The following is a 17638-nucleotide window of genomic DNA, read 5'->3' as shown; positions in this document are numbered from 1 at the left end:
GAGAGGCACAGAAATCCAGGGGACTAGGAGAGCTCAGCGAATCCCCATGAAGCAGAATCCACTCAGTCACAGGGCGGGGTTTCCGTCCCTGGCTCCCAACGCAGAGCCCTTGCTCGGAGAGCCAGCGCCAGGAGGAGGCGGGGAAGGCGTCTTTCTCCAGTGCAGGATTTTGGCCTTGTTGGGGAAGGTGGCCGGGCAGGAGCCCTTGGGACCAGCACAGAGCTCTCTCCTGTTGTAGAAGAAATGCCTCTTCCTGGGTTTTGCGGCCGTCAGACACTCTGCAAACTCTCTGTCGCACTCACAGGCCATCCTGCCGCAGACGCTCTGAGAGCGGCACTCTGTCCCCGATTGGCTACACGCAAACTCATAGGGCTGCCACTTCACTCTCCCCCGGCACTCTAAGGAGACCCTGGCGTGGCGGTAGCAGCAGTCATGGAGGAAGCAACACTGGTCCACTGCGTCTAGGGGTGTCCCGGAGCCCCCGGTTCCACAGTAGCACCCGTACAGGTTGAGAGCGAACAGCGGGGTCCGCAGTCTCTGCCGGTAACACCACAGAGTGAGACCCAGCTCCAGAAGGCTACGTCTCCCTCGCCTGCTGCATTGAGCCTCCTGGGCAGACTGTGACAACAAGGTCACCAGCACCAGCCACATAGCGAATTTCATTGGGTCCATGGGCATCTGCCTTGGGGGAGCCTGACCGGTCTGACACCCAGAGTGGCTGGCTCTCTTTCTGCCGCTCTTTCCTCCAGTCCTGTGCGCCGTAGAACTGCCCAGCTCCCTTCTGCTTCACCTGGTGTCGCTGGCTGGCTGTCAGGTCTCAGCCCAGTGTAGGAGCCCGCTTGTGCCATCATTGGCTGGAAAGAGGCGAAGTTCCAGCGGCAGGAGAGCATTTAACCCTTGAGTCTCCAGGGCGGTCCCCTGTACTCCCAGACAGTGGCATGATGGAGGCATCTTACTCTAGATCTGCAGGGCGTGCAAGTGTCAGTGGAGAAACCCCTTGAAATCGTTGTAAAGCAAAACCCATTTGTAACCGGAAGGAGCAGCTGGGAATGACCCACGCTTGTCAGGGTCATGCACCAGCTCTGGCTCTGTCTGGCAGGCGCCCCACGCGCAGCAGCTTTGTATCTAATCCGGTGTCTGGAGTGTTTGGATACCGAGGATGATAAGTGAGAGCTCCAGATGTGAGCAGGGCTCTTGACAGATACCGGGTCCCTGGCCGGAGGGACTTGCCACCTACTCTGGGAATTTGGATTGAACGAGGGTGATATGCTGTGCGCTGGAGGAAGCGGGCCAGGGAGGGGGATGTTGGGGAAGGGTATTGTCCAGAGATAGGAGATGATTTAATTCAGGCTTGGTCCTTAATTTTCTTTGGGGGGAAAAGAATTGAATGTATTTGTGACTCTCCTGTGCCATTCTAAAGGGCAGCCACCGGGGTTTGCGGTCTCCCCGTGTCTCGCTGACAAGGGGTTAACCCCTGGGCTGAGTTGAATCCCTCCCACTGGCAGACTGTGGAGGCATTTGGGTCCACCACTAAATATAGCGTCTTTGGCTTCTGAGCCCTTCAATTAGCAGCAGGGCATTGACGGTCCCGGGCCGGAAGAGGCACCAGAAAATCACCAGGCTTTGTTACGGCCAATGGGCAGACTGCTGCAGACTGTCTGTTTGTTTTGAAGGTGGGATATGAGCCGCTTCCTCCGACCCTGGGCAGGAATATGTTTGGGCGACAGGTTTACCAGCTGCCGGGGCTCTTTGCGTACGGTGAGTCCCTGTCTGTGGCATGCACATGGATTTGGGGATAGGAAAGAAAGCCCCAAAGGGTGGGGGTTGTAGTTACTGGTGTGAAGATGGGGAAGCCCTCTGTGCCTGGGGGGGTGAGGCCAGACCTCTCCGCTGTCTGGATTTCCTGGGGGGATCCCACCCTTGGGCTGTGCCACCAAAGCTGGTGTGTTCTGAGAGAAGGAGTCTGACTTCACCTCCAGATACCCAGTCACCCTGGAGAGAGTGCACTGAGCTGGGAACCAGGGGACCAGGAGTTCAAATCTCACTTCTACTCACTGCTGTCTGTATTTCCATGCACTTCACAGCCCTTATCACTGACCACGATCTCGTACCCCATCCCTAGCAGGCGGACAAGCATTCGCCCTCTCTCGAACAAAGGCATTGATCACAAAGCTGCACAAAGTCATTTCATGAAGAGCTGGGACTAGAGCTCTGGTCTCTAACATTGCAGACCCACTGCCTATGTGCCTTGGTCAGTCTATCGCAAAGTCATACGCTGCCCCGCCCCACCCAGGGTTCCTGATCTCCAGGGTTCTGCTGTGTGCCCTGCTGGCAAAGCATGTGTCAAGTCCCCTTTGTGGCTGGCCCACAAAGGATGTGACCGTGACTCTTGTAGCCACGGTGCTGGAAGCTTGCCTCTCTGAGGGCTCACAGGGAGGGGAAAGGCCTGGCAGTTACACGTGAAGGAACAACTCCTGTTTCTTTAATCGCACAGCTAGGAAACGTCCTTTAAAATAGGCTTTATAGGCTGGGGCAGTGGGGTAAGCGCCCCTCATGCTTGTGTTGTTTCGCAGCTAAGCACATTATGAAGATAGATGGAAGAGCCGGACTCTTCAAAGGTTTGACTCCCAGACTCTGCTCGGGCGCCATCGGCACCATCGTGCACAGCCAGGTGTTACAGGTACGCCGGGCGGGGCTGGAAGGTCATAACAAACCCCTCGCGAGCAGCTGCTGCCCCAGGCTGTCTGCATGGCCGCAGCTGGCCCACCCTGGAGGGGTTGGATAATTCCCAGGGGGCGGTTGTACTTGTTCGGGTCCCTTGTACTCTTGCTCCACACATAGGCGACATCCAGGGGCTGAGTTCTGGCCCAGCAGGGTGTCGGCTCCTCTCTCAGGGCTCGCTGTGATTTCCAGCGGGTCCCGGGGCAGTCTCCCCTGTGGGAGTGTTGGAGGCCGCTTGCTGTCAGTCCCCATAGCATTCTGTCCTATCCCGGCCTACCCAGGCAGCTGCAGCCTGCATGTGGGGGCAGTGAAGCCCTGGTGTTTGCATGCCCCTCCCTGGCTGCCTGGGCCCAACGAGACCTCCATACCCCAGTGGCCTTTGCTGTGCTAACCCTGTCCCCTTGTTCCCTAGCGGTACCAGGAAGCTGACCAGGAGGAGGTATGTTGGAGCTGGTTTCTGGGTCTTTTCCCTTGTAGGCACCTCTCCAAGGTCTGCCCTGCCCTGGGGAGAGGGGAGATGGTAGGAACGTCCCCTGTCAGGAGCACAAGGGGTTGGGAGATGTCCACCCATGCAAAGCCTGGTGTGTTCGGGGGGGGGGGGGGTTGGCCTGGGCATATGGGCCCAGTGGGCTGCAGGGTGGGCCTGGCCTGGCTAGCGTTTAGGTGCTACTGCACTGGGAATATCGAATAGCAAAGGGGACCAAGGCAGGCCCTGCTGATCTCCATGCTGGCTCTGTGGGAGGGGGCAGTGTCATTTGGGGAGTGGGTAGGGGGGAGCTCTCCTACTTGAACCTCTCTCACTCCCTCTGCCCAGGAGCCTGGGGCCAGCCTCAAGGAGCCCGTGTCCTCGCTGGAGCAGGTCATCAAGGAGGTGAGTGAAGGCCCACGCCCAAGGGAACTTAGCGGCCAGGGCAGCGTGTGGGGCTTGCATGGAGCTGGATCCCTCTGGGGTGAAGTGTGTGTCATGCTGTCTGGAGGGCTCACGCCCACGAGTGCCTACCTCAAGGCAGACTGTCAGAAACGGGGCAGCCCCCCCAGGCTGGGAGTGTGTGCTAGAATTAGATTTCATCAAATGTGAGTTCCTGGATCCCTGTTAATGTCTGACCATGGAGTCACAGACAGTCCCCTTAGACTCTCCAGCCTGTCTTGCCATGCAGACAAATTGGACTTAGTGATACGTGGTCACTTACTCCAAAAAACACACCACATTCAGGTTGCTTCCAGTCCCAAGGGACCAGTCACTTAGCCAAGATCACTTGTCACCCTGGGTCTTACACCAAAGACAGGTGTAGCCAGTCCTGTAATAATCTATCTAAAGGTTTATTAACTAGGAAAAAGGAATGAGAGTTTTGTACCGGTTAAAGCAAGCAAACATGCACACCAATGAGTTACCGTCTGAATCCCAAGAATGACAGAGTTGTAGTGAGTGACAATTCAAAGTGTCTTTCCAGGCAGACCCAGGAGGCAGACCTTGGGGATCTCTGGCTTCAGTTTAGACTCCCTGGCCCTTCAGAGTTAAAACAGCTAAAAAAGGGGGACATTTTCCTGTGGCTTTGTCTTATTTCCTTCATTCAGCTCCCAAGCCCACAGGACTAGCTTCCTTGCACCTAGTGTTTCCCAGGTGCAATAGGGCTATTAACCAATCCTATGTATGGCGATGCTTCTTGATGGCCCATCTGATTTTCCTAGTCCTTGTGGTTGGACGGGGGACAATTCCTGGGCCTGAGTTCACAAGTTCAGGGCAAACGTTTTCAGAGTTCTAAAGCAAAATGTACCTATTTCCTTGCGGCCTGGAATACAGACACTACAAGTAGATGAACGCAGGCAGCAACGGACAAGTGTTCCATAGAGTCTAAACACTACATTTTGGAATTTGGGAGGCACATGGGCTGTATACCAGGGATAAGGGAGAGGCAAGACAGAACTGGGGTGGGGTGTCAAATCAGTATCTTAGATGTCTGTATATTAATGCAGGAAGTATGGGGAATAATCAGGAAGAACTCTAAATGCTAGTAAATAAAGACAACTATGACATAGTTGGCATCACAGAGACTTGGTGGGATAATATGCATGACTGGAATATTGGTATAGAAGGATACAGATTGCTCAGGAAGTACAGGCAGGGGAAAAAGGGAGGAGGTGTTGCCTTGTGTATTAAAAATGTACACACTTGGACTGAGGTGGAGATGGAAATAGGAGACAGACTTGTTGAAAGTCTCTGGGTAAGGATGAAGGGTAAAAAACAAGGGTTGTCGTGGTAGAGGTCTACTCCAGACCCACCTAATGAGGAAGAAGAGGTGGATGAGGCTTTTTTTAAACTAACAAAATCATCCAAAGCACAGGACTTGGTGATGATGGGGGGACTTGGACTACTCAGACATCTGTTGGGAAAATGAGACATTATCCAACAAGTTCTTGGAATGTATTGGAGACAGTTTTTTATTTCAGAAGATGGAGAACGCTATTAGGGTGATTTAGATTTGATTTTGACAATAAGGGAGAAACTGGTTGAGAATTTGAAAGTGGAAGGCAGCTTGGGTGAAAGTGATAATGAAATGATAGATCATGATTCTAAGAAATGGTAGGAGGGAGAACAGCAAAATAAAGACAATGGATTTCAAGAAGGCAGTCTTACCTACCAACTCCCTGAGTTTGCAGGTAAGATCCCATGGGAAACAAGTGCAAGGAGAAAAACAACTGAAGACAGTTGGCAGTTTTTCAAAGAGATATTATTAAGGGCACAAGAGCAAACTATCCCCCTGCATAGGAAAGATAGGAAGTATGGCAAGAGACCACCCTGGCTTAACCAGGAGATCTTCAATAATCTGAAACTCAAAAAAAGAGTCCTACAAAAAGTGGAAACTAGGTCAAATTACAAAGGATGAAAATAAACAAATAACACAAGTATGCAGGGGCAAAATTAGAAAGGCCAAGGCACAAAGCGAGATCAAGTGCTAGTTATAGACACAAAGTGTAACAAGAAAACATTCTACAAATACATTAGAACCAAGAGGAAGACCAAGGAGAGAGTAGGCCCGTTACTCAATGAAGGGAGAAAAACAATAACAGAAAATGTGGAAATGGCAGAGGTGCTTAATGACTTATTTGTTTCGGTTTTCACCAAGAAGGTAGGTGGTGATTGGACGTCTAACAAAGTGAATGCCAGTGAAAATGAGGTAGGATCAGAAGCTAAAATAGGGAAAGAACAAGCTAAAAATTACTTAGACAAGTTAGATGTCTTCAAGTCACCAGGGCCTGATGAAATGCATCCTAGAATATTCAAGGAGCTGACTGAGGAGATATCTGAGCCATTAGCGATTATCTTTGAAAAGTCATGGAAGACTGGAAAAGGGCAAATATAGAGCCAATCTACAAAAAGAGAATAAGGACAACCCAGGGAATTCCAGACCAGTCAGCTTAACTTCTGTATCTGGAAAGATAATGGCGCAAATAATTAAGCAACCAATTTGCAAACATTTAGACGAAAATAAGGTGATAAGTAACAGCATTGATTTGTCAAGAACAAATTGTGTCAAACCAACCTGATAGCTTTCTTTGATAGGATAACAAGCCTCGTGGATGGGGGGAAGCAGTAGACGTGGTATATCTTGACTTTAGTAAAGCTTTTGATAGTGTCTCTCATGACCTTCTCATAAACAAACTAGGGAAATGCAACCTAGATGGAGCTACTTGCTATAAGATGGGTGCATAACTGGTTGGAAAACTGTTCCCAGAGAGTAGTTATCAGTGGTTCACAGTCATGCTGGAAGGGCATAACAAGTGGGGTCCCACAGGGATCAATTCTGGGTCCGGTTCTGTTCAGTATCTTCAATGATTTAGATAATGGTATAGAGAATACACTTATAAAGTTTGCTGACGATACCAAGCTGGGAGGGGTTGCAAGTGCTTTGGAGGATAGGATTATAATTCAAAATGATCTGGAGAAATGGTCTGAAATAAATAGAATGAAATTCAATAAGGACAAATGCAAAGTACTCCACTTAGGAAGGAACAATCAGTTGCACGCATACAAAATGGGAAATGACTGCTTAGGAAGGAGTACTGCAGAAAGGGATCTGGGGGTCAGAGTGGATCACAAGCTAAATATGAGTCAACAGTGTAACACTGTTGCAAAAAAAGCGAACATTATTCTGGGATGTATTAACAGGAGTGTCATAAGCAAGACACGAGAAGTCATTCTTCCGCTCTATTCCGCACTGATTAAGCCTCAACTGGAGTATTGTGTCTAGTTCTGGGCGCCACATTTCAGGAAAGATGTGGACAAATTGGAGAAAGTCCAGAGAAGAGCAACAAAAATGATGAAAGGTCTAGAAAACATGACTTATGGGGGAAGATTGAAAAAAATGGGTTTGTTTAGCCTGGAAAAGAGAAGACTGAGGGGGGACATAACAGTTTTCAAGTACATAAAAAGTTGTTACAAGGAGGGAGAAAATTGTTCTTAACTGCTGAGGCCAGGACAAGAAGCAATGGGCTTAAATTGCACCCAGGAAGGCTTCAGTTGGACATCAGGAAAAGCTTCCTAACTGGTTAAGCACCGGAATAAATTGCCTAGTGAGGTTGTGGAATCTCCATCATTGGAGATTTTTAAGAGCAGGTTAGACAAACCTGTCGGGGATGTTCTAGATAATACTTAGTCCTGCCATGAGTGCTGGGGCCTGGACTAGAGGACTTCTCGAGGTCCCTTCCAGTCCTAAGCTTCTACATAAGCCTTCTTATAAGGCTAATCCCTATCTTGAGCACAACTACCAGACAGGTGACCTGGTCTGGGTTCCGGCTACGAGGTTGTCAGTTCTTAGCCAACACCTGCAGCCTGGGCAAGAGCTGGTGTCTGGCCTGCCAGGGTCACAGTGTGCCTCCCCATCTGCCCCTGCTAGAGCCCTCCCTTCTCCTCTCAGCCCAGCGAGTCATCTCCAAGCGCTGCCCCCTTAGCAGGGTCCTGGCTGCCACCTGCTCCCTGGGGTGCCCATTGCTCTATACCTCTCTCCACCCCCCCACTATGGCATCACTCCCCTTCCCTCCTTTCCTGCAGCCTCTTGGCGCATGCCCCTGCCCCCCACGTCACATGTCATCAGCAGGGCACTGCATGGCAGCCTGGTGTCCTCCAGGCACTGCCTCCTGCTGCACTCCAGGCACATGTGGCCGTGTGGCGCGGAGGCCTGGGCTGCTCCTAGTGCCGGGCATCCAGTCGCCGATGGGCCAAGCCGCAGGGCTGTGCTGGCTTTGCCCATGTGCAGAGTGGCAAGTGCTGGCTCATGGCACCTCCCATAGCATGCAGCCTGGGAGCGCTGAGACTCGGCTGCCCCCGAGCGGCTCCCCCCAGCATTTCCACCTGCCCCGCCTTCTGCCACCACTCTCCTACCGCCCCCAGGCCCTCCCCCTCCCTGTTTGCTCTCAGCCGCACACGTGCCCTGGCTGAGCCCTAATGGCCCGTGTCTGTTCCAGACCTCCCGAGAGATGGTTGCTCGTTCTGCCGCGACACTCGTCACCCATCCCTTCCACGGTAGGTGCCCGGCGCTGTGGGGGCGGTGGGGTGGGGCTCACACCCAGCCCTGCTCCATGGGATCCACCCACAGAGACCAGTGCTGAGGTAATGGGATGGGTACAATTCAAGGCCCAGCCATTCCTCAGCAGAGCTCTGCCCGTGGCCAGGAGGCGCCTGGCTGAATCGTCCTGTTAACCTTGGCTGCTGGGGGCCTGTGAGCCCGTGCTGATGCCCTGAGTTCAGAGGGCAAAGGCTCCGTGTCTGACCCCATAGGACTGGGGTCACGGGGGTGCAGCCTGGCTCCCCCACGCTGACCCTGTTGTGTCTGGCTCTACCCACAGTGATCACGCTGAGATGCATGGTGCAGTTCATTGGCAGGGAGACCAAGTACAGGTAAGGGCACGGTGAGAGGGGCTGGGACCGGGTGTCCTGCAGGCGCTGCCCGGGCAGTGGGGAGCTGGTGTGGCGTGGGGGGAGTTGACACACGGGTGGCTGGCAGGGGGACATGCTAACCCGCAGTCCCTTCCCTTGGGAGCCACATGTGACAGCGTCTCTCTCCTCTCTCTTCCAGTGGCATCTTCAGCCCCTTTGTCACCATCTACCGGGAAGAGGGCATCCTGGGCTTCTTTGCGTGAGTCCTGTGGCCAGGAGGCAGTGGGAGCCCCTGGGAGGCGGGTGTGTGCACCTTGCGGGGGTGGGAATGGGGGAGGGCACCCCTGGGAGGCCAGCATGTGCACCCTGCAGGGGTGGGAATGGGGGGAGGGCACCCCTGGGAGACAGGGATGGGTGCACTTGGGAGGCTGGCGTGTCACCCCTGCGGGGGTGAGAACGGGGGGAGGGCACCCCAGGAGGTGGGGGTGGGTGCACTTGGGAGACAGGGATGGGTGCCCCCTTCAGGGGTGGGAATGGGGGGAGGGCACCCCTGAGAGACAGGGATGGGTGCACTTGAGAGGCAGGCGTGTGCACCTTTCGGGGGTGGGAACGGGGGGAGGGCACCCCAGGAGGTGGGGGTAGGTGCACTTGGGAGGCAGGCGTGAGCACCCTTCGGGGGTGGGAATGGGGGGAGGGCACCCCTGGGAGGCAGGGGTGGGAACGGGGGTGGGTGCACTTGGGACACGGGGGCCCGTCCAGCTTGTCAGGGGGCTCCTGCCAGCCTGGGCCCGGGGGGCACCCTGTGTTCACTCACCTGCTGTGTTTCTTTCAGGGGGCTCGTTCCCCGGCTGCTGGGCGACGTGCTGTCGCTGTGGCTCTGTAACATGCTGGCCTACCTCATCAATACCTATGCACTGGAGAACGGGGTAGGCCCCTGCAGCATTGTGCTGGTGGCTGCCCAGGGTGTGGGGCCTGGAGGCAAATGGAGTTCAGGAGGTCTGGGGGGTGATCCGCTCAGCCCGGGAAGGTCCCATCTCTGCTGGGCCTGGCCTACGCTCCCCTTTGTGTGCTACTCTCCCAGCGCCTGGCCGGGGAGCCTGTCCTAGCAGCGTCCGTGACCCGCGTGGGGGCAGTTTGGGTTTCAGGCCCTGGCAGAGCCCAGAGTGCAGACGCGGTGCGGGGAATCGGGGCAGCCCCCTGTGTCGGGATGGAGGGGCCGGGCTGTGGCAGGGTACGGGGTCTCCTTGTTCAATGCGTGTTTCTCTCTCTCTCTCTCTCTAGGTCTCCACCATGAGCGAGATGAAGAGCTACTCACAGGCTGTCACTGGAGTGCGTGTGTAACCCCGACTCTCCTCTCAGGGCTGGGGGGGCGGGTAGCCCCACAGAACTGCCCTGGGATGGGAGGGGCCAGTTTGAGGGAACCATGGGGTGGGAGGTTGGTGCCCTTACGTGAGTCTAAATCACTAGTTGGTGCTGCATGGTGGGTGAGTTCTCCACCCTCTCGTGCACCTTGGCCTGGCCCCGCCCCTGGGTCTCTGCCCAGCCAGCCCCCTCCCCTTGGGCATGTTGTGCCCGCTGCCCTACCCGTCCAGCCCGTATCTGTCCCGAGCAGGCACTGCTGCCTGGCTCAGACCATGTGCTCTCTGGAAGGGCAGGACAAAGACCTCCTTGCCCAGGAGAAAGTCAGTGAATGCCAGGGTCTCAGCACATGGAGAAGACTGCAGCAGTACCCTGCTGTGCTGGGAGCTGCACAGATGGTCTCTGCCCCACTAAGACACCCTCCCTCTCCATTGTGCTCCTGCGGCTGGGGGGCTCCGGGTGGGCTGTGGAGCCAGCGCCCCGCCCTACTAACTGTGGCCCATCTCTCGTGCCTGCAGTTCTTCGCCAGTATGCTGACGTACCCCTTTGTGCTCGTCTCCAACCTGATGGCCATTAACAACTGCGGGTGAGTGCCCTGCACGCTGTCCCGAGCCAGCTGCAGCCTCCCCCTGCGACGCAAGGGCGTCCGCCCCACCTCTCAGGAGCAGGGAACGCAGCAGCTCCTGTACAGGAGACGGGGAGATGCAGCATCTCGCCCCCACATCCTATAGGGTTTGATCCGGGATGATGATGTTCCGGCCCCTCGGGGGCTGGGGAGAAACCCTTCAGAGGGGGAGCGGAGCTGCCGTCATGGGCTGCTGATGTGGAATGTGAACAGCTGGCACCGGCAGGCGAGAGCGCTCTGCCCAGCCTGACGTGGAGCGAGTCCTGGCTGTGCTCGCAGCTCGCCCCCTGCCCCTCGCGCAGGCTCCTGTGGCTCCCCTCTTCCCCAGACGCTTGGCAGCCTCTTGCGCTCCCTGGCCCTGCAGCGCCTCCCCTCCCATGTCACGCTTGGCAGGAGCGAAATCACAGGTTGCAGCCTCCCAGAATAGACCCGGGCCTGTTCGGCTGTGACAGCCGGTCCCTGCCCGCCTGCAGTACTGCTGGGACTTGGTGGGGTGGGGGGGGAGTTCTGCCCTCCTGAATCAGCCCTCCCCACCCCTCGGGAGTATTGCCCGTGGCCATCTCACTAGGGAGCGTCAGCTCTGTGCCCAGGAGAAAGGCTGCTCCCCTGGTGCCCGTCTGCCCCGCTGTAGTGTTGGGGGCAGGGGCAGGAAGCTCTGGACAGGGGGGAATGGACAGGGGGCAGCTGGGGATCCTGGGACCTGACCGAGCGGCCTGGCTCAGGCCCCGTTAAAGCCACATAGCCCAGAAGGGCTCAGACAGGAAGTGGCGCTGGGGAGGCCAGGGGGGTTCTGGGAACAGGCTGCGGTGGCCGGCAGGGGGTGACCCAGCTGCTGCCCCCCGGGCGACTGGCTGCTGCAGAGGCCGTGGTGGGGAGCAGCTTGAGCTGTGTTTGCAGGCTCGGAGCAGGGCTGTGTCTGTGCCGGAGCACGGTGGGCTTGTGGCCCAGTCCCCATGCGAGGGGGGGCCCAGGGCACATGGGACATGGCTCACTGCTATTTCCTCCCCCCTCTCCTCTCTTGCAGGCTGGCTGGTGGCCTCCCCCCCTACGCACCCAACTACTCCTCCTGGTTAGACTGCTGGAGCCAGCTGCTCAAAGAGGTACTTCCCGGCCCCATAGCGCAGCGACGCCGTGTGTGGGGCAGCCGTGCCTGGAACTCATCTCAGGGTGGGGGTTATAAAAGGGCTGGGAAGCGCTGGCCCTGCTGTGTGGCTAGGAGGGCCGGTGGTGGGGAAGGGCCAGGCAGACTGGGGCCTGGGTGAGAGGCAGAGGGAAGCTGCCCAGGGCAGGGCAGGGCACCCTGACAGCCGTCTCCTCTCCTCTCCGTGCAGGGGAACATGAACCGAGGCAACAGCCTGTTTTTCCGGAAGGTGCCTGCGGGGAAGCTGTACGTGTGGGAGGAGAAGCGGTTCCGCTGAGGCCGGAGCTAGGCGAGGGGCCCGAGGCCGGGCCAGATGCACTGAATGATGGGAGAGTGGTGATTTCTATACAGTTTTTTAAATAATGATTCAATCTTGGGAAATGGAGACTGTGTGCAAATCTGAGGGTCGAAGTCCTGAGGCAGGGCAGTGGCTGGCTGGAGGTGGGGGCCCAGCTCCCTGGCTGGTGGGGAGGGTGCTGGGCCCTGGTGGGACTGTGCCCTGGCTGGGGGCAGGGCTGGCTCTACCCCGGGTCTGCCTGCAGATGTACCCGCCCTTCTCTGCTGTCGGTTCAGGCTGTGAAGGAGACACCCCACACTGGCCTGGTGCCCCCGGCTGGGACCCACAGCGCTGCTCCCAGTCGTGGCTCCCGAGGATCAGCTTTTAAACCATGCCTTGGAGGAACCCTGTGACATGCCAGACTCTCTTCCTCCAGGGCCGAGCCCACGGCTCCAGCCCCCCTGCTTCACCCCACGAGCTCTGCCCGGCACGTCCCACTGAGCCAGACCCCTGGAGAGACCTGGCTGCTCTTTGGGGACCAGTGTCCCCAGCCCCACTGATGTTTGCAGTGACATCCCAAAGCCTTTTCCACACAGCACACGGTTTATTGGGCCCCTGGAACCCGGCCTGGGAGGTCCCTGGGGAGCAGAGAGAAGTGAAGGTGAAGACACAGGCCAGGGCTCCACCCAGCCAAGCTGCTGAAGAGCCAAACATGGATCCCGTCTCCATCTCTTTCAGTCCTAGCCGGGAGCTCCTGAGTCCCACCGAACGCCAACTCCTCTTCTTTGTGGAGCCTCCGTTGCTCTGGGCTGGTTTTGATCCTGAACGCCCAGTTCCTGCCCCCAGCCATGTGACACTCCCCCTCCTGGCCCTGCTCTGCCCCAGGAGAGGCTTTTTAACTCTTTGGCCCCCACTGGGCAGACATGACTAGTACAGTGGGAAACTGAGGCACACAGGCATCAAAACTATTACAGAAAATTCACTTTTTGTCCCACCCCCTGAGAGGAAGGGGATGGGTGTCCCTGGGGCCTGCAAGGAGCCGGAGTGCCCCACCCCCTCTCCACACTGCTACTGACCCTACCAGCAAGGGGGAGGAGAACCTGCCATGTCTCCTGTGTGTGGGGTCCCTTCCCCCGAACCCAACGGCTCACTGGGTCTGCACCTGGGCCCAGCTACATGGGGAGGAGCAGCCTGTGCACTGGGGCTGGCAGGGGGCAGGTCAGTCCCAAGTCCCCTATCCAGGGCAGAGGACGTTCATTCTGGGGGGAAGAGAGAAGAGCGGAGGCTCCTCCCTGTGTTTGGGCCCAGCAGGGCTCTACGGTGGGGTCCTATGGCCGCTCCCCTCCCGCGTGTAGTGCACCATCATCAACACAAGCCCTGGCCTGGCTTTCCAGCTGGCTGCTGACCCTGGAGCAAGCGTGCAAGGCCAGCACCTGCCCCCTATCACCACAGGTGAGGTAAGGGGTGGGCCGCAGCTGGGACCTGTGGTCGGAGCCCAAGGGAGCTTGAACCAAAGCGCTGGGAAGACCAGGAACAGCTCGTGGAAAGGGGACCCGCAACCACAGCCCCAGCCAAGCAACAAACTGCCTGGGAAAGGGAGTGGGAGAGCGCCCCCTGCTGAGCCTGCAGCACAGGTTATGGGAGCAGCACTGTGAGTGGGGAGCGCCCTCTGCTGAGCCCTCACCCTGCTCTCTTTGGGGCCAGCACTGACTGCCGGGGAGAGCGCCCCCTACTAAGCCTCTGCCCTGCTCCAGGGGATAATGGAGCATGAGCTAGTCTCCTCTACCAGCCCTGGCTTCCCAAGGGCTGACAGCTGAGCTCCCTGGTGGCTGGTCAATGTGTCCCCTTCTCAGGGGTGGCAGGTCCCTGGGCATGGCTGGGCTGTGTCCCTGTCTCATCCTCTCCCCAAGGGCTACGTGCTGGCAGACCATGGGTGTCCCCCAGAGCTGTGCGCAGGGCCCTAGGCCATGTCCCCTTCTCCTCCTCTCCCCTCCCCCCGTGCTATGTGTGTGTGGCCATTCCCCAGAGCTGGGCGCAGGGTCCTGGGCCGAGTCCAGGGCACTGGCTGACTGGGACTAGGTGAACCCAGGCCTCACCATCAGCAGGTAGATCACCCCAGGCAGGATGCGGAAGCCGAGGCGTTGCAGGATGTGCAGCGAAGGCTCGTTGTGGGGCAGCACCCCGGTGTATACAGGGAAGCCGCGGGCATGCAACTGTGCCGACAGCGTCCCCACCACGGGCCTCATGTAGTGCTGGCCGCGATGCTCCGGGAGGGTGTAACCGTGCATCAGGGCAGCCACTGGGTCGGTGAGGCACCAGGAGATGGGGGTCCCCTCAGGGGCCAGCAGGCAGGCATTGGGGAAGTGGCGGATAAGGAGGCACAGGTACCGCAGGCTCCAGCTGTTCCCCCCAAACTTCCAGGTGTCGTTGAGCAGCGTGGCGTGGGCGGGGGACACGGGGGCCAGCCTGAGCCCCTTGTCAGGCCTGCAACACAGGGCAGTGGGGGATGAGAGGCGGGGCAGGGTGGGGTGAGCAGATAGGGGATTGACCTGGCAAGGGGAGGAGGGTCAGCGTTGGGGAGGCGGGGGAAATAAAACCAGCATGGGCAGGTGAAGGGGTAAGTCTAGGGGAGGGGAGTGGGGAGCGACCAAACATGGGAGGTTTCATCATAGGGGGAGATTGGCCCAGCTTGGGGTGCGGGGTGCAGTGAGCCGGGGGCTGGGGGGTCGATCTGGTACAAGGGACTGAGCCTGGGGAGCAGAAATTGAGCTGGTATGACATGGCATAGGAGAGGAGCAGGCTCCGGCAGCAGCAGTCTCTGGGGTTTGGGGCTGAGATGGGCTGGACAGAAAAGTAGAGGGGCAGGGAGGGTTGCCGAATCTCAAACTGGGGCGCATGGAATATATCCTGTGGGGGAGGGGTGTGCCACCCAGCTCTGAAGGCAGCGCCGCCGCCAGCAGCAGCCGAGACCGACGGGTGGCGTGGTATGGCATTGCCACCCTTTCTGCTGCGTAACGTTTGACCTTTGGACTGAGAGGGGAGGCTATGGCAAATTCTGGGGTGGCTATAGCCCCATGACGCTCCCCCCAGTGTCCCCCATGGAGGGGAGGGAAGCTGGAAGGGGACTGACCTGGCACAGGGAGAAGGGGGGTGAGGCTGAGGGGCCAAAGACCTGGCCTGGGGGAGAAGGGGGAGCCCTGTGGGGAGGGGATCAAGTCAGGTCCCGGCACATGGGGGGAAGGTGTCCCCTGGTAGGAGGGACTCAGCACAGGAGCTGTCTGACAAGGCCCAGTCCAGCCCCAGCAGAGTCATCGGTGCTAAGCTTGGCTAAGCTCAGCTCCCTGACATGAAAGCACCAGGACTCAGTGGGCAGCGAACCCCCTGCCCGGAGACCTACCCGCTGACAGGAAAGGAGGGACCAGGGGCCCCTCTGTGCTTGGAGCCCCCCTCCCCTCAGAGGGGACGGCTCTGGGGTCAAGGACCCCTGGCTTCCCATCCCAGGATGCTGAAGGGTTACAGGCTGCCCCTCCCCCTGCTCTCCCCATTCTGGAGCCAAAGAGGTTTCTTGGCCAGGCTGGGCTGACTCTGCCCCCTGGCGAAGCTCTAGGGCTGACTCAACCCTGCCCCGGAGCAGGATGGGAAATCCTTGGCAGCATGTGCCCAAGGCCTGGGGCTGTGTGTGGGGCCGTGGTGATGCCCTCACTCTGCCAGTACAGTTAGCCTGGGGAACTCATTGCCACCAGATCTAGGGCACAATGGAGGCCTCTGACTTGGCACCCCGGGGCTCTTCCCTTCCCCCAGCCCCGCTCCCCCCTCCATCTAGCACAGGCTGGTTGTGTACATTGCCCCATTGTCTCACACACACCCCATATCTGGGGGGCACCTACCGGTACTGGGGCATGGCGGGCGGGTCTGGGTGCAGCAGCAGCCAGTACGGATACGTCTCCATCTCAAGCCGCCTGGCCCTGGCGATGTCCCTGATGGTCTCGTATACCCCGTCCTGCAGCCCTGCAGGGACAGCCGTGCGCTGTCAGCAGGGGCCCCTGAAAGGTGCCCATGGACGTGGGGGGCCCAGCCTGGTGGGGGAGAGCAGCAGGGAGGGGCCAAGGGCCACTGTGAGCCGGCATGACCCAACCAGGGGTTCCCAAGCTTGGTTCATTCAGGATCCCAGGTCTGGATGGAGAAGGGGCCCAGGTGAATTCCTCGGGGCTATTGGCCCGTGGGGGGGGGGGGGCAGGGGCCCAGGCAGGCTCCTCGGGGCAGGTGCTGGATGGAGCAGGGCTGGAGGGGCTCACCCTGTATCTGGAAGGCCTGGCCCCAGTCCACGGCGTGGCTGTTCCCCAGCAGGGCCCGGCAGGCCCCCTCGTCCCGGTAGAAGACCGTGTACATGTTGGTGAAATAATCGCTTGGGTCCAACGCCACCTGCAGGGGAGACACTGCCTGGGTTGAGCGCAGCCTCTGCCCTCCCCCCATGACCCTCAGGGACGGCATCGGAGGAGCGGGGCACAGTGAGCCCCAAGTAAGAGACTGAGGATGGGGAAAGGGGCCCCGTGAACAGATCCAGGGGGCTGAAGGCAGAATGGGCCGGGGGGTCTGGGCAACAGGAAGGGGAGACAGGCTGTGGGGAGGTGGGGCAGACAGAAGGGGGAGGGGTAGAGATGACACCAAGCAGGGAAAGGGGTAAGGAAGTCAGGGAGGGGAACGGGGCAGAGATGGCATCAGGCGCGGGAGGCGAGCGGGGGAGAGAAGGCGTCAGACGGGGGAGGGGAGGGGCAGCGATGGGGTCAGGTGGGGGAGGGAAGGGGGTCAGAGATGGCGTCAGGAGGGGGAGGGGAGCGGGGCAGTGATAGCTTCAGGCTGGGGAGGGGAGCGTGGCAGGTGGGAGGGACCCAGCAAAGGCCGCACTTCTCTGCGTGGCCGGGTCAGGACCGTTTTGAACTCTGGCCATGAATCCACCAGCACCTCCTGGCCAGCCAGGTTCCCGCGGTTCACATGCATCACAGTGCCGTAGACCTGCCAAGACACAGGGGTCAGAGTCCGGGGATGTCCCGGATCCCCAGGATCGGTGCTGGGCCCCAGCTTTTACTCTGCCCCTTGGAGCAGCCCTCAAAGTGCCACCCCCCAGGGGCCCCACTCTTCCTGCAGGGCAGGCCACCGCCTCTGAGATGGAGCCTCTGGGCTGCAGCCCTCCTGCTCCACCCCGCGAGGTCTGCCCGGTGCCTCCCACTGAGCCAGACCCCTGGAGAGACCTGGCCGCTCTTGGGGGGCTCCGACACCCGAGCCTGTGTTTGCAGTGACACCCGGCAGCATTGTCAAGCCAGGCTGGTTTATGAGTCACGGAGCCAGGGCCGGTGCTACCATTAAGGCAAACTAGGCAATTGCCTATGGCACCAAGATTTTTTTTTACAGCGTTCCTATGCTCCCTCCCCGAGCGCGCATTCGCCGCTCCACTTCTCCCGCCTCCCAAGCTTGCAGCACCAATCAGCTGTTTGGTGCCGCAAGCCTCAGAGTGGAGGAGAATTAGAGCGGGGGCAGCGTGCTCGGGGAGGAGGCGGAGCAGAAGTGAGCTGAGGCACCCCCCCATGGCACCTACACCCCCCCCCCCAGGGAGCCATGCAGCAGCTCCCCACCCCAGCTCAC

General features: G+C 58.6%; 3 protein-coding genes across 4 annotated transcripts in view; 1 reads left to right on the top strand and 2 right to left on the bottom strand.

The window, feature by feature from the left end:
* LOC117873107 (phospholipase A2, minor isoenzyme-like) lies at positions 1-838 on the bottom strand. Its single transcript, XM_034762141.1, has one exon. It carries the CDS (start codon positions 676-678, stop codon positions 67-69), a length of 612 nt encoding a protein of 203 aa, XP_034618032.1. The 5' UTR covers positions 679-838; the 3' UTR covers positions 1-66.
* Positions 839-1673: 835 nt separating this feature from the next.
* Positions 1674-12106, top strand: MTCH2 (mitochondrial carrier 2; the record flags this gene model as incomplete). Its single annotated transcript, XM_034762140.1, is given in 12 exon segments — positions 1674-1758; positions 2574-2680; positions 3134-3160; positions 3536-3592; positions 8185-8242; positions 8566-8617; positions 8796-8855; positions 9429-9522; positions 9878-9925; positions 10474-10541; positions 11605-11680; positions 11912-12106. Coding segments are annotated over 12 exon segments (819 nt in total), but the record flags the coding sequence as incomplete, so codon positions are not given.
* Positions 12107-13670: 1564 nt separating this feature from the next.
* The window catches only part of LOC117873103 (glycine N-acyltransferase-like protein 3), a 19973-nt gene continuing 16005 nt past the window's right edge, over positions 13671-17638 (bottom strand). For both annotated transcript variants that reach the window (XM_034762136.1, XM_034762137.1), the window contains exons 3-6: positions 16904-17011; positions 16294-16420; positions 15886-16006; positions 13671-14482 (exon numbers count right to left, since the gene is read on the bottom strand). In XM_034762136.1, coding sequence (XP_034618027.1) covers positions 14074-14482; positions 15886-16006; positions 16294-16420; positions 16904-17011 — 765 coding nt within the window. In that variant the 3' untranslated portion in view covers positions 13671-14073. The remainder of the gene's footprint in view (positions 14483-15885; positions 16007-16293; positions 16421-16903; positions 17012-17638) is intronic.

This window comes from Trachemys scripta, chromosome 2 (genome assembly GCF_013100865.1).
Source record: "Trachemys scripta elegans isolate TJP31775 chromosome 2, CAS_Tse_1.0, whole genome shotgun sequence".
NCBI classification, from domain to species: Eukaryota; Metazoa; Chordata; order Testudines; family Emydidae; genus Trachemys; species Trachemys scripta.
Note: the sequence above shows the minus strand (reverse complement) of the source record. Positions and strands in the feature narration are given on the sequence as shown.